This window comes from Crocuta crocuta, unplaced genomic scaffold, assembly GCF_008692635.1.
Source record: "Crocuta crocuta isolate KB4526 unplaced genomic scaffold, BGI_CrCroc_1.0 scaffold580, whole genome shotgun sequence".
In the NCBI taxonomy this organism is placed as follows: domain Eukaryota; kingdom Metazoa; phylum Chordata; class Mammalia; order Carnivora; family Hyaenidae; genus Crocuta; species Crocuta crocuta.
In genome coordinates, this window is record NW_027527940.1 from 4,788,624 (window position 1) to 4,804,017 (window position 15,394).

At 33.8% G+C, this 15,394-nt stretch overlaps 1 protein-coding gene across 3 annotated transcripts in view; it reads right to left on the reverse strand.

Moving 5' to 3' along the window:
* The window catches only part of STAG1 (STAG1 cohesin complex component), a 422,866-nt gene that overhangs the window by 266,006 nt on the left and 141,466 nt on the right, over window positions 1–15,394 (reverse strand). For all 3 annotated transcript variants that reach the window (XM_077752340.1, XM_077752338.1, XM_077752339.1), the window contains exon 4: window positions 6,410–6,574. In XM_077752340.1, the coding sequence (XP_077608466.1) occupies window positions 6,410–6,574 (165 nt within the window). The remainder of the gene's footprint in view (window positions 1–6,409; window positions 6,575–15,394) is intronic.

Here is a 15,394-nt window from a genome sequence, read left to right on the forward strand (position 1 = left end):
ACCCTTAACTGACTGAGTCACCCAGGCGCTCCCCAAGCATTTTTTTTAAGGTTATTTATTTATTTTGAGAAAGAGACAGGACAAGGTGGGGCAGGGGCAGAGAGAAAGAAGATGAGACAGAATCCCAAGGGGAATCTGCACCATCAGCACAAAGCCCAACGCAGGGCTAGAACCCACAAAACCATGAAACCATGAGCTAGGCAGAAATCAAGAGTCAGATGCTTAATCGACTGAGCCACCCGGGCACTCCTTATTCAAGCACTTATATCTGCTTAATTCTATAAGGTTTTACTCCTCACTGCTTATCTTCATTGTACTATTTCCTTCCTTCAGGTTTTTCTGGCCATCTTTGTCGGATTCATTTCAGCCTAATTCTCTCCTCCAACATATCATTAGAATTTTTTATAATTATTCACACTTCTTAGATATTCTTCAGCCATTTTAATACTTACTGAAACTTTTGTGCTTTGCAATGAACATTTAGAAATTCAAATGTTATTATATAAACACTTTTATCCACTTTAATAATGGATTTTATTAAATGACTCAGTGATTTTAATAATGACTCAGTGATACACACCATTTCCATGAAATCATTATCTAACTTATCAATTCAAACACAAGTTAACAGGTAAGGTTTAATAAATAAACTCACAGGTGTTTTTTCACATTCTTTGGTATAGAATAAAATGCACCCAGCTAATCTTGGGGAAGAATTCCTCTGCATTTTATATGTTGAGATTTGGCAAGAACCCATTTGTAAATTAGACATTAAGAAAAATCAATGTCCTTCAAAAGTCCAAGTTTTCTTTATATCAGAACAAAGCTCCCTGTCTAAGGGAGAGAAAAGAAGTGATGAAAGACTATAAGATCCTCATATCTTTTTCCAATTATATTTAAGTTATTTATTTATTTATTTAGAGAGATGGAGTGAATGAGGAAGGGGCAGAGACAATCCCAAACAGGCTCAGGGCTAACAGCATGGGGCTCAATCCCAGGAACCATGAGATCATGACAGGAGTCAAAATCAAGAGTTGGCTATTCAACCAAGTGAGCCACCCAGGCACACAGCAATTATATCTAAATGGATAAAACCAGTTTTCCTTTCAGAGTCACCTGTCAAAAGCAAATAGAAGACAAAACTGTGTCATTATGTACATCTGATTTACAGACTCCAATTTCTTATTCATTCACAGGAGTTATTATTAGTACACTAAGATAATTACTATTAATCTATAGTTTCTGATGGTATATTAACAGATCATTTCATAATTATGATGGATTTCCTTGCCCTTCTATGATCAGAAAATCTATGAAGACAAGAATCAGCCAAGTTTTTAGTTCATTTATATCTCTAGCACTTAACCCAATGCCTGATAACAATCAGCTTTTGATGAAGTTTCGTTGAATGAATTAACTGTAAATCCAGCTTTTTAGTTGACATCTGAAGGTACAAAATCCAAATGCCAATGGGTTATAGATACTCATTTAAATGCTTACTAAGCTCATAACTACAATAATATCCATTAGATTAAGTAAATAGCATGAATGCTCCAAAATTCAACATGTATTTAGCATCATATATTTACAAGTCAAAATGTCAAAACCAAAATATTCCCATACCTATCCTCCAACACCTATCTTCATGCAAATTTTCTTTCAGTGAACACCACCAAGTCAAACTAGAAATTACCTTACATTCCTTCCTCCTTCTCATCTTTCAGAATCATTCCATAGCCTTAATATTAGTAGAATCTGTTAATTCCTCTTCATTTTCACTGATACTCTATAAATTTAAACTTGCATTTCTTTCCAATCAGGTCAGTAAAAAATTAGATCAGTAAAATAGTCTGATTCCAGCCCTACACCCTCAAAATCATTATCTAACCTGCATCCAGAAAAGTATTTCTAAAAATGCTAATACGATGAAGTCTTTTTCTTTGTCAAATGCCATCAATTTCACAAAAAGTCAAAACACTCAATGTTCAGCTCTATTTTTACTAGAATATCATATGCCCCCTATGATAAGAGGTATAAATCTCATCTTTACATGTCCTGTTTCTACTATAGGAAATAATCTCTGCCACTGCCTAGCTAATCCCTACTCATCTTTAAGTCTCAGTTCAAGTTTTACCTATTCAGGCAAGGCCTTCCATGACCCTGTTTCTAGAGGCTTAAGTGAACTTTTAGTTCACTTTACATTTTCTACCTCTCCAAAAGGGAAGAGATATGGTCCTTTTCCAAACACAATGACTACAGAAGTCCTCCTCTGGGGAAGCATTTCAGAAACACCTATCTATTTTTATTTCAGATAATAAACAAGATAAACAAGAAGGTAGAGAGCACTCAGGTTCAACAACACTTAACATTTTACAACCACACTTGTTTCTTCTTGTTTCTCTTTCAGTTTCAGTTGTAGCACCCCATATACACCTCTGATCCCATTCCCTTTCTCCTATCTTCTCAGTAAGTAACGAATATCATCAACTTGACTTTAAATAATCTTATGTATGTGTCTACACTTTATGCAAGTGGAAGAATATATTATGTATCATTCTGTAGCTTGCTTTGTCCTTTAAAATGGATTTCTGAACTATATCCATAATAGTGCCAAGAGCTCTAGTTAAATCACTACAGAGAATTTTATGTGGTTTCAGTATACCACATTTTATTTATCAATTATCCCTTTCTTAAACATTTAGCTTTTATTTTTTGCTGTTACAAACAAAACAGCAATAAAAATTCTGCATTTGCCTCCTTTATATATACAAAAATTTCACAAGAGGTAACATCTAGAAATTAAATTGCTTTTCTTCAAAGTATTCTCAGTTAAAAAAAATTTTTAAAAGGTGGCTTCCACAGTTTAGGAACTCCTTATATATTTACCAAATGAATGGAAAATGGATAGGTCATTCAACTTTTCTTAATACTGCCAAATTTTTCTCCAAAGGGATTATTTCCTATTTGTACTTGCAATGGCTGGCACTCTAGAGCCTTACCGATTCTTAGTATCTTCCATCCTTTTAATGTTACTCAGTGTGGTGAGTATGTAAAAAACACAGTATTTTACAGTGTTATAGCCAAAATTTTATTCTTTCATCCTTAGTACATTATTTGAATGGCCTCTTATTTCCTATTACATGTTCTAAATGATTATTACTGCTAAACGGAAGTCTGACTTATTTTAATGTAAATTTCTCTCTAGAATTTTTGCACAACACCTTCATTATTTCTAATGGTCTACAAGGACCATTTATCCCAAAATTTCTACAAAGACAATTATATATTCCGTAAACATAAATAATTTTATATCTCCCTTACCTAGATAAGGAACTTTCCTCTTATTCCTAATTCACCAAGAGTTATTGTTCACCCCAAGTATCACCTAAATTTTATCAAATGCTTTTCTAAACATTTCACATCATCTCAGATAAGGCTCAGTTCCCCCTTCCATTTGGTATATTACAGTAAAAGATTTGCTAATACTAAACTATCCTTGCATTTGTAAGATAAAGCCTCTAGGTCTTAAAAATGTATTGACCTCAAAATGCTAATACTGTTATTTAATTTTCTACTAGTTTTCCTATTTTAATATCCATTTCTACTTTAATTATCTCTTTCTTCCTAAATGCTGTTAGGTTTGCTGTTTTTTCTAGTTTCTACTGCTTTTGCTAATATAAATACATTTAAGACAATATATTAATTCAAGTAATACTTTAGCTGGCCCCAATATTTTTACTAACAGTACTTTCACTAACATTCAGTCTTCAAATCTGTTATTTCCTCTTTTATCACTTGAATTATTTAAAAGTACCTTTTTAGATTTGTAAGTATAATTTAGAAGGGGAATTTTTTTTATTTTCAATATTACTTGTACTGGAGTGAAATAACAGGATCAGGTATTCCTTGATGAAATATTTCAAGATTTCTTTTAATTCTCCAGGATTAAAAGGTTCTGGTTCTGCAATTTTACTATACTATTAAGAGCTATGTAATTAATTTCACTTACCTTGCTCACTTCTGAGAACAAACTCTGGATCTGAAGAAATATGTCAGAGAAATTTTTCCAAAATTATCTCTTTAAAAAACTTTGTCTTTTCTATTCTCTTTGGTTTCTTCCTCTGGGATATTCTGGAACCCTTCACATCTGCTCTTTCATACTTACATCTTTATTTCTCTGGGCCATATTACAAATAAATATCTAATAAAGGCCAATTCCTGAATTCTCCATTTGATGGTATTCATTTTCCTTCAGCAAAACTAATTTACTAAATTTATCCCCTTTTTGTGTTAGGTACGATTTCTTCTTTCATCTCTCCAGTATCTTAAATATACTTATTTATTTATTTTACTATTCATACCTCCCCATCTAAAGTTTTTGTGATCACCTCTGCTCACTGGGTCACTCTACTGCAGAAATAGAACATATAATGTTGGCTTAGAACTTCCTGCTCTAAGATAATATTGTGAATTTTTAAAGACCCAGTCATCAACTAAGTAAAGCATACTTTTCAATCCAGGTCCTGATTTTAAGAAGTTTGTCTGTCTTCTCCCTTTCTTTAGCCCCTGATTTTCTATAAATGAGGTTTTAGAGTAAGTTATTATCCAAATGTTTCTTTCACCATTAGCATCAACGCACTACTCCACCTCCCTCCCTTCCCACACAAAGTCCAAGACTCCTGATCATATCAATCTGGTAACATACATAAAAAGCAGTCAAGACCAAACTCCCTTAAACAATGCAAATAGATACACAGGTAAAAAATAAAAAGTATACTACTGAAAAGTTCTAAAAATAAATGTTTCATATATTACCTAATTTAAAAAAACTTTTTTAATATTTATTTTTGAGAGAGAGTACGAGCTAGAGGGGGCAGAGAGTGAAGGAGGCACAGAATCTAAAGCAGGCTCCAGGCTCTGGGCTGTCAGCACAGAGCCTAACTAACAAAGGACTTGGCACTCACAAACCGTGAGATTATGACCTGAGCCAATGTCAGACATTCTACTCACTGAGCCACCCAGGAGCCCCATAAATCACCTAATATTAAAGAAATCAAAAATGAAGTATCAAAATTGAGCAAATAAAGAGTGAATAAAAAGATTTAATTTTTATCAATCAATGGTGATCAAAGAAATCCAAATTATTTTGGATTATAGTTTTCATCTATGTTATAAAAGAATCCCTAAATTTCAGTGTTGCTAGGCACACTTCTGGTGAAAGATACACTAGTAAAATTTTTTGAAGAGTAATATGATTGTATCACACAGCTGAGAAATACCCTTTCAACAAAACACTTTAGTGTTTTAAAAGGAAAAAAAGAGGGGCATCAGGGGGGCTCAGTCAGTTAAACATCTGACTTCGGCTCAGGTCATGATCTCTTGGTTTTTGAGTTTGAACCCCACATCAGGCTCTGTACTGACAGTTTAGAGTTTGGAGCCTGCTTCCGATTTGGTGTCTCCCTCTCTCTCTGCCCCTCCCCCACTTGCAATCGGTCTTTCAAAAATAAACAAACATTGAAAAAAATTCTTAAATAAATAAAAATTAAATGGGAAAAAGAAGGGTGCTTGGGTGGCTTGGTTGGCTAAGTGTCCAACTTCGGCTCAGGTCATGATCTCACAATTTGTGAGTTCCAACCCCATGTCGGGCTCTGTGCTCACAGCTCAGAGCCTGGAGCCTGCTTCAGATTCTGTGTTTCCCTCTCTTTCTGCCCCTCCCCTGGCTTGCGCGCTCGCGCTCGCTCGCTCTCTCTCAAAAATAAACATTAAAAAAATTTTTTAATAAATTAGTAAATAAATAAAATGGAAATATATCTGAAGAAGTAAACATGAAAAATAAGGAAATTCTATAACAGTAAAAAAAAGTGTAAAAATGCACTAAAAGAATAGTAAAATAAGGTTTATCCTTATAATGAATTAGTTAGAAGTCAATACATAAGTGCTCTTGCAGAATATTTAATATTTGCTATCTGAATGAGAGAGAAGAGAGAACAAGGTCATAAAAGATCACATACACACATAAAATAATCATGAAATATTAACTGTGGTTATCCATAATTCACTACATAGAAATTTTTTATACCCTTCCTTCTTGCAAATATTCTTTGAAACATACACATATGTTACTTATATGAAGTGAAATTCTAAAAAAATATATTAAGGCAATAAAAATTCTGTTAGGTAGCTATCATATGTAAGTCATTTTACTCAGTACACTGTAATCACAAAGTGCATCTTACCATTAAACAAAATGCCTTTCCTGACACAGTTTACAAAACAAGTAAAACAAAAAAAAAACTTAAACTCCTTGATTACACAATTAGCAGGAATATATAAAATGTCACTTAACAGGTTCCACACAGATTACTGACTGCACTGCTTTGTAAATAAAACAAAAATACTTAAAATTTACCTGCATTGCACTTTTCCCCAATTTCACCACTTCAAATAGTGTAACAGGCTCCCCTTCACCATTCTGTTGAGGGTGCCCATTAGCTCTTCCACGGCCTGTTCCTCTAACAGTAGCTTCAATTCTACTCTTCTCTCCTGGAGATTTTCGAGGTTTCTTGTTTGTAGACTGAATAAAAAGATGAGAAAAAATTCAATTAAATACCAGTATACTCTATGCAGAATACCTCACTTATCCTGTGGAAGGTACTAAGAACTACTACAGATAAGACACTTAATTCTTGACCAAAGGGAGCTTTACAATTTGTTTTCTGTAATTAAAGTGCAAACAGCGAAGTTTAATTTATATAAGACATGAAAATTTATAAAAAGATTTAGTTTTATACAATACCACCATGCTGAATATTTTAATCATGCTCTCTTTTGACATCTCTCTCTTTATACCTTCCTCAATACTCTATTTCCTCAGAAACTTTATTCAATAATACACTGCTTACAAATACTGTATATTCAACTTCTCTCTCTGCAGAAGTCCTCAAATATTTCTTACCTAGTCTTGTAACAAATATATAGTAAACATACTCAAAACTATTCTAGGTACTAGAAATTCAACAATAAATTAAACAAACATTCCTGCCTGATGGAATTTACGTTTCAAGTAACTGATCACATCACATCCCAGTCCCCAGCCCCCAATTAAAAAAAAAAAAAAAGTCAACACCAGCTACACTACCTTATCTATGTCTCACCTTTCAGCCAAGGGTAATATGACATTACTGCTCACAGTCACTATTATTATTCCCATAAATCTCATTCATATATAAACTCATCACAGTTGCGGCTTCACCTAACTTACCAATGAAAATAGTGTTTTAAATGTAATAGACATGTCTTGAAACTCTCTCAACAAGAGAGATGATTTCATCTTCTCCTTTCAGGTATCTTTTCCCTGCCTATATTTCTTACCTATTAGGGTTACCTTGGGTTGCTATTTAACATCTTTTCTTCTCAGTCTTTAAACTCATTTTTGAGGGATTTAATTCATTCTCACAATAGCTTGTTTCAGTTATCAACTTATCAATTCATCCTTCATCTCCAAATCTACCCTTATTTGTCCCACTTTGTATTCCTGTAGCTGAACCCTGTAAACATTTTTGTTATCTGCTGCAATGTTTGGCTTTGTGACTAGAGGGCAATGGAGGAACACTACAAAGTATGTCATGTATGGACTTCCCTCCCTACTTACAGTATCTGCTCCCTTCACTTTCTATTCTTATATTCTTCACAGTACTCTTTTAATTTTTCTTAGTTAACAGTCGTAGAGCCACTTTTGTGTTTAGATAGAACAGTTTTAGATTTACAAAAAACCTGTGAGGACAGTACAGAACATTTCCAAACACATCACATCCACTTACCCTTAATATTAACTCCTTACCATTTGTGTGGTATATCTGATACAGTAGTAAATGAATATTGACAGATTAACAAAAGTCCACACTTAATTCAGATTTTCTACAACTTTTTCTGTTCCAGAACTCCATCTAGGATACCATATTACATTTATGTCAAGCTCCCCTTGGTTTTGACAGGCTTTCCCTGGTTTTCTGGTGAATTTGACAGTTTTGAGGATTACTGGTCAGGTGTTTAAACAGTGTTCCTCAACTGGGTTTTGTCTGATGGTTTTCTCATCACTCCACTGGGATTAAGAGGAAGATGTAAGAGATAAAGTGTTATTTTTAATCACCTGATATCAAAGATATATACTACCATAATGATTTCTTACTGTAAATGTTGACCTTAATCATCTGACTGATGCAATGTTTGTTAGATTTCCCCACTGTAAAATTACCTTCCCTCCTCTTTCCACTGTACCTTTGGAAGAAAGACAGTATGTATATCCACATTTAAGGGTGGGGAGTTATGCTCCACCTCCTTGAGGGAGGGCGTATTTACACAAATTATTTAAGAATTTTCAGTATGGAATTTTTGTCTGTTCTCACTCATTTACTCAATTATTTAAACTAATGAACTCATCAAAATTTACTTTATACTTTGGGGTATACTTCAACACTTTTATTCTGTTGTTCAACCTGTTTCAGCTCTGGCCATTGGGAAATCTTTCATGGCTCCTGCATTTCACATATTTTCATTTGTGTGTGTATGTGTGTGTCTTACAGGTTACTTTCTGGCAGCACAATATTCTGCAGGCTCATGTTGTATATCCCCTCCCTCAATTTTAGAACCAGTCAATATCCCAAGGAGCTCTGGTTCTTTTTACTGGAGAATGATATCAGAGATGAAGATCTGGGCTAGGTTCTGCTCCTTGATTGTCTTTCTTCTAGGCTCTTAAGCAAACAAAGAAATGCACGTTCCATAGACATACCCATAACTATAAATATCTCTGTATGTAATGTATGTTATCTATGGTAAGCTAAATACAAATTTATACTGGTACCTCCATCTCTAATGCATTACCATATGTATGCAGCTTATGCCTTACTAATCAATATGGTCCAACCTGAAAGGTGAGAAACCTAGTGCCCACCTAGTATTAGAACTGTTAAATCATACCCCAGCAGAAACAACTTTATTAACAAGATTACACTGCTTATCTATACAATGTAGTTTCTTTGATTTTAATCTTACAGATTCATTTCAATAATCACTTAGGTCAGCAACTTCCTGCCCAACTCCCCATAGTGACGCTGTTTCAGTAACTTCAAATAGCACTGGATTGTTTTGTCATAGTCTACATTCCATCCTGGTATCCAATTAACCTCCTATATGACTTTTTAAAATCTATACTCATAAATTTCACTTTTTCTGTAAAGTTCAAGGAGTTTTAACAAATGCATATAGTGTCATGTATGTATAATATAGTATCACAGAGAAGAACTTTCACCTTTAAAAAAATCCCTGTACTTCTCCCATTCAATCTTCACATTTATCTTTGGAAAACATTGACTTCTCTTACCCTAACTATAGTTTTGGCTTTTACAGAAAGTCATATAATTAAATCATGTATTATGTAGCCTCTTCAGACTGGTATCTTTCCCTTAAAAATATGCATTTAAGATTTATCCATGGTTTTAGTGGCTAAAAAGCTAACTTTTATTCCTAAATAATATTCCACTGTATGAATGTATCACATTCTGTCATCCATTTACCAAATTATGGACATCTTGGTCACCATTTCTTGACAATTAGGAATAAAGCTGCTATATGCATTCACATGCAGGATTTTGTGCAGACATAATTTTCAAATGAGTTATGTAAGCATCTAGAAGCATTATTATCGAATCATATGATAAAACTATGTTTAGCTTTGTTAAAAAATGCCAAACAGGGACACCTGGGTGGCTCAGTCAGTTAAGCGTCCGACTTCTGCTCAGGTCATCATCTCACAGTTTGTGGGCTCGAGCCCCATGTCGGGCTCTGCGCTGACAGGTAGCTCAGACCCTGGAGCCTGCTTCAGATTGTGTGTCTCATTCTCTCTCTCTGCCCCTCCCCAACATGTGCTCGGTCTCTCAAAATTAAATGTAAAAAAAAATTTTTTTTTCTTTTTAAAAATGCCAGTCTTCCAAAGTAGCTGTATCATTTTGCATTGCAATTAAGACAGTTCTTGATGCTTTGTAACCTTGACAGCTGTGTACCTTTGTCAGAATTTTGGATTTCAGCCATTATAATAGGTATATAGCTGTTCTCTCATTGTTGTCTTAATCTGCAATTCTGGAATGACAAATGATTAAGGGCTTTTTAATAGTTAATAATTCTTGAAATTAAGTTTTTCATTTCCAATTACTGGAATGGATATTATCCCCTAACTACACTCTAACTGATTTTGTATACTTGTACTATCTAACATGGTAGCCACTACTCTCATGTAGCAAATGGAACACTTGTAATTTAACTAGTCAAAAACAAAATGTTTAGTAAGTATAAATATCCTACAAGATTGTGGATTTATAATGAAAAATTGCATAAAAATATCTCATTTATAATGCTATATTGATTACATGATGAAATAACATATCAGGTTTATTAAAATTAATTGCATTACCCATTGTTTTTGGTAATTCACTAAAAATATTAAGTTGCAGATATGGCTCAGACTATTTCTGCTGAATAATTCCACATTAATATTATAACACATTAATTCTTATAATACCAACCTAATCCCATCACTTCCCTGTTTATTTAATCTCTAATCTTTAGTCACCCTCAAAACCACCAATCAATTAAAAATCCAGACTCCTCAGTATGGCAAATAAAGTTATAATCTACTACCTGTTCAGTCATCTACCACACCAGCTCCCTCTTTACAGGAATGATAAATTTAAAGTTTCTTAAATCCATCATTATTGCATTCATTCATTCTTTTTACCTTGTCTATTTTTAGCTAGCTCCTCCTAATAAGTCATTTCTGTGTTTACTCTTTAGAGTAATATGATCTTCCCAGTACTGTGTATGCACACAAGTATGTGTGTGTGTATTTATGTATGCACATTTGTGTGTCTGATGAGAGGAAGGGGGAAATGTTACTTTTCCTTATTAAATAAGTAATACATTCACAGAGCCCAAAAGTTAAAAGGTGATTAAACTTTTACAATGAAAACATGTCCGTCCCTGCCCTCAAGCCACCATCTACCTTCCTAAGAAACAGAAACAATACTATTCATTTCTTATATGTCATACAAACAAACAGCATATGAAACTAAAGAAGAAATAAATAAATGGAAACCCATTCTATGGTCAGGTATTGGAAGAGTTAATATTGTTAAGATGTCAATACTCCTTAAAGCAACATACAGATTTAATGCAATCTCTATCAAAATCTTAATGACCGTTTTTGCAGAAACAGAAAAAACCATTCTATAATTCAAAGGAAATCTCAAATGACCAATCCTGGGAAAAGGAAAAAAAAAAAACCCCAACACTGGAAGATACATACTTCTGATTTCAAAATTTATTACAAAGATACACTATCAAAACAGTATGGTGCTGGCATAAAGGCAAACATACAAACCAGTGGAATATAAAAGCCCATATATGTGAAACAAACCCTCACATATATGATATTGACAAGGGTGCCAAAACCATTCAATAGGTAAAGAACAGAAGGCAACCCCCAGAAAGGGAGAAAATATTTGCAAATCATGTATCTGATAAGGGATTAATATCCAGAGTATATAAAGAACTACTAAAACTCAACAAAAGAAGAAACCTGATTTGAAAATTGGCAAAGAATTTGAATAGACATTTTTCTAAAGAGGATATACAAATGCCCATTAACATAAGAAAACATGCTCAACGTTACTAATGATTAGGGAAATGCAAATCAAAACTACAATGAGATGGAACCTCACACATAGAGAAATGGCTACTATCAAAAGAGAAAAAAGTTCTTAGGATGTGGAGAAACTGCAACTCTTGTGCACTGTTGATGGAAATGTAAAATGGTATCTCCATTGTTGGAAACAGCACATCAACTCCTCAAAGTATTAAAAATAGAATCACCATAATATCAACCAATTAATCAAATAAATATGTACCAAAAAGAAGTGAAAGCAGGGACTCAAAAAGTTACTTGTACACCCATTGTCACAGCAACATCATTCACAATAGCTCAAGCTTGGAAGCAACCCCAAATGTCCATTTGATGCCATGAATGGATAAGCAAATGTGGTATATACACACAATGGAATATTATTCAGCCTTAAAAAAAAAGAGCGGTATTCTGGCATAATCTACAACACAGATGAACCTTGAGAACATTATGCTAAATAAAAGAAGTCAGTCACAAAAGCCAAATACATAATTATATGATTCCACTTACATGAAGTACTTAGTAAAAAAAAATTATAGAGACAGAAAGCAAAATGGTGGTTGCCAGGGGCTAAGGGAAGCAAGAATAGGGAGTTACTGTTTAATGGATATAGAGTTTACATTTTTGTTTTTACTGAAGTGTAGCAATGTTATATTAGTTTCAGGTGTACCACAAAGTAAGTCAATATTTATATATATTACAAAATGATCGGGGGTGCCTGGGTGGCTCAGTTGGTTGAGCATCTGACTTCAGCTCAGGTCTTGATATTACGGTTCATGAGCTAGAGCCCTGTGACAGGCTCTGTGCTGGCAGATCAAAGCCTGGAGCCCACTTTGGATTCTGTGTTTCCCTGTCTCTCTGCTCACCCTCACCCTCTGCTCACACTCTGTCTCTCCCTCTCTCAAAAATAAGTAAACATTTTAAAAATATATTTTAAGAAAAGTAATCACTGTACTGAATCTAGCTATCACCTGTCACAGTACAAAGTTCTTACAATACTATTTCCTATACTATACCCTGCATACTCATGTCTTTTATTTTATTAAAGGTACAGTTTTAAAATATGAAGAAGTTCTAGAGGTGGTGGTGATGACTGTACAATACTATGAATGTATTTAATACAACTGAATGCTAGTACATGTTAAAATGGTTAAGTTGGCATTTCTGAAAAAAAAAAAATTCAAAAAAACCTAAATGCATAGATGTATTTCCAAAAATCTATTACATTTTATTTATGCACAGCTCTGCACCATTCTATTTTTAGTCAATCTATAGTATGTCCGAGAAAATATCTTTTTATAAAAGTTTATTTATTTATTTTTGGGGAAAGGGAGGAGGGGCAGAGAAAGAGAGTCAGAGACACAGAGAGAGAGAGAATCCCAAGCAGGTTCCATGTTGTCAGTGCAGTCTCATGTAGGGCTCAATCCCACAAACCGTGAGATCATGAATCAAATGAGCCACCTACGTGTTCCTGTCCTAAAGAATATCTTAATTCTTTTCCAAAAGCTGCTGTGTCCCATTGCACAAATGTACATTAATTTTTTTAGCCATTAACCCATTAATGAACAACATTTATTTTGTTTTGGATCTCCTACAATTACAAATAACACTATGACAAGCAAGCCCTGCATGTGTAGAATTGTTTGGGTGAGTCACACACATATATATTATTATACATGTATAGTATATACGTAGTATGAACTAAGCTCCATAAACAAAGGGGAAATAAACCATAATTCTCACACTGTGAACTTTTAGCATTGGTTATAAAGGGAGTAGGAAATAAGAATATAAAAATTCATCTGATCTTAATCTAAGATCTATTTTATCCGCATTATCCCCAGAGTGATTTTCCCATGACAAATTAAGATAATAAAATAAAGAAGTTCAGAAAGATTGTCCCTAATAAAAAGAATAAGGAAAATAATTAACATATAATTAAAAGAAAACCAGAAACACAAATAACTGTAATATAACTATAGTAAAATACAGTATGTAAAAAAATACTTTTCATGGAAATTTGGTTTAAGATAAGTGTTGGAAGGATTCTATGAAGGGGCAGATAATTTCTAGTAACAGATAACCAGAGAAAGTTTCACAGAAGAGATAAACCCCATTAAATATCTAAATGAAGATGCTCAACAAACATTTGGATGACTTTGGACTCTAAGTCCAGCCTGGAGACATAAATGAGAGACATATACTTAGACTTGGTACTTAAAGGCATGAGATTGGATGAGATCACTAAGGAAGTAGTGTATATAGACAAAATAAGGTCTATCATGTGTTAATAACATCAGAGGGTTAGTATAACCATGACACAATGTTTGTTTAGAGATTATTAATCATTTGGGTAGTGAGCTACAGCAATAAACATTAATCAGGACAACTACAAAATACAAGTAGTTTAATAATCGACAAAAGTCTCTGAAATAATAGTATACCAAAAAGAAATACCAATAATGAAATGGCCCCTAAGAATTTAGAAATGAAAAAAATTACTACCCATAACAGATAGTTCTTATACTATGTTTTCATATGGCTGAGTAAACAAATAAAACCAGAGATCATGAAGTTTTCTTAAATATAAACAGGATTAAAGTGGCTCAACAAAACACGTATCAATTGAAACTTAGAATTGTCAAATGTAGAGCCAGCTGAATGAAAATGTCTAAGCAATCTTCATAACAGGTACTAGAGCAAATGTGTCAAATCTTATCATTCTGACAATTGTACCACTCAACATAAATTAATACCTTAGCTGTTTAGCATTCTTTTTTCTAAAAAATAATTATTTTGAGAGAGAGCGCACATGTGTGCGCATGTATGCACAAGAAAGCTGGGGAGATGTAGAGAGAGAAAATCCCAAGCAGCCACTGTGCTGTCAGCACAGAGCCCAATCCTGGGCTTGATCTCATGAACTGTGATTAAGACAGAAGCCAAAATCAAAAGTTCAATGCCTAACTAACTCACCCAGGTGCCCCTGGCATTCTTGAGAGAAGGACTTTGAGAAGTTTAAGATATGGGTTCAAAACCTAGCTTTGCCATCTATATGCTATGTATGACCTTAAACAAAGTACCACTTCCTATTTTTGTTTTCTACATTATAATCTGAATATAACACAATTTCATAGTACTGACAGTACAGGTAAATGACATAAGTAGCATCAGCTTAGTGCAAAGCCAAACTAGAAATTCAGCAAGGTGTACTGTTTCCAAGATGAAGAAACAGGGTTGAGTTAGGTGGAAGTATAGAGGTCCAGGTAAACCAGTAAGTATGAAATATGGACTAAAGTCTAAAACAAGTCTCTAGAACACACCATCCTATCCTGGGAAAATCTTTTTCAATTTTATAAATATGGGATGAACATACACTATTTACCTACGAGATTATGGAGTCGTGGTTTTAATTAAAAAATTGTACTTCTACCCATAAAAGACCTAAATTTGGATATGCATAATCCTTTTCAACAAGGAAAGCAAAAATACTACAGGAATGCAGTTACTGATATATCAAAATTAGAGAGGTTCTAAAGATCACAATAACCTGCTGAAGGATGATAAATCCTTTTAGAAAAAAAGGCTTTCCTGGAAAAGGCTGTACTAAAGCACAATCTTATTAAGTAAAGAATTTCAATTGGAGGAGAACAAATTCAAATAAGC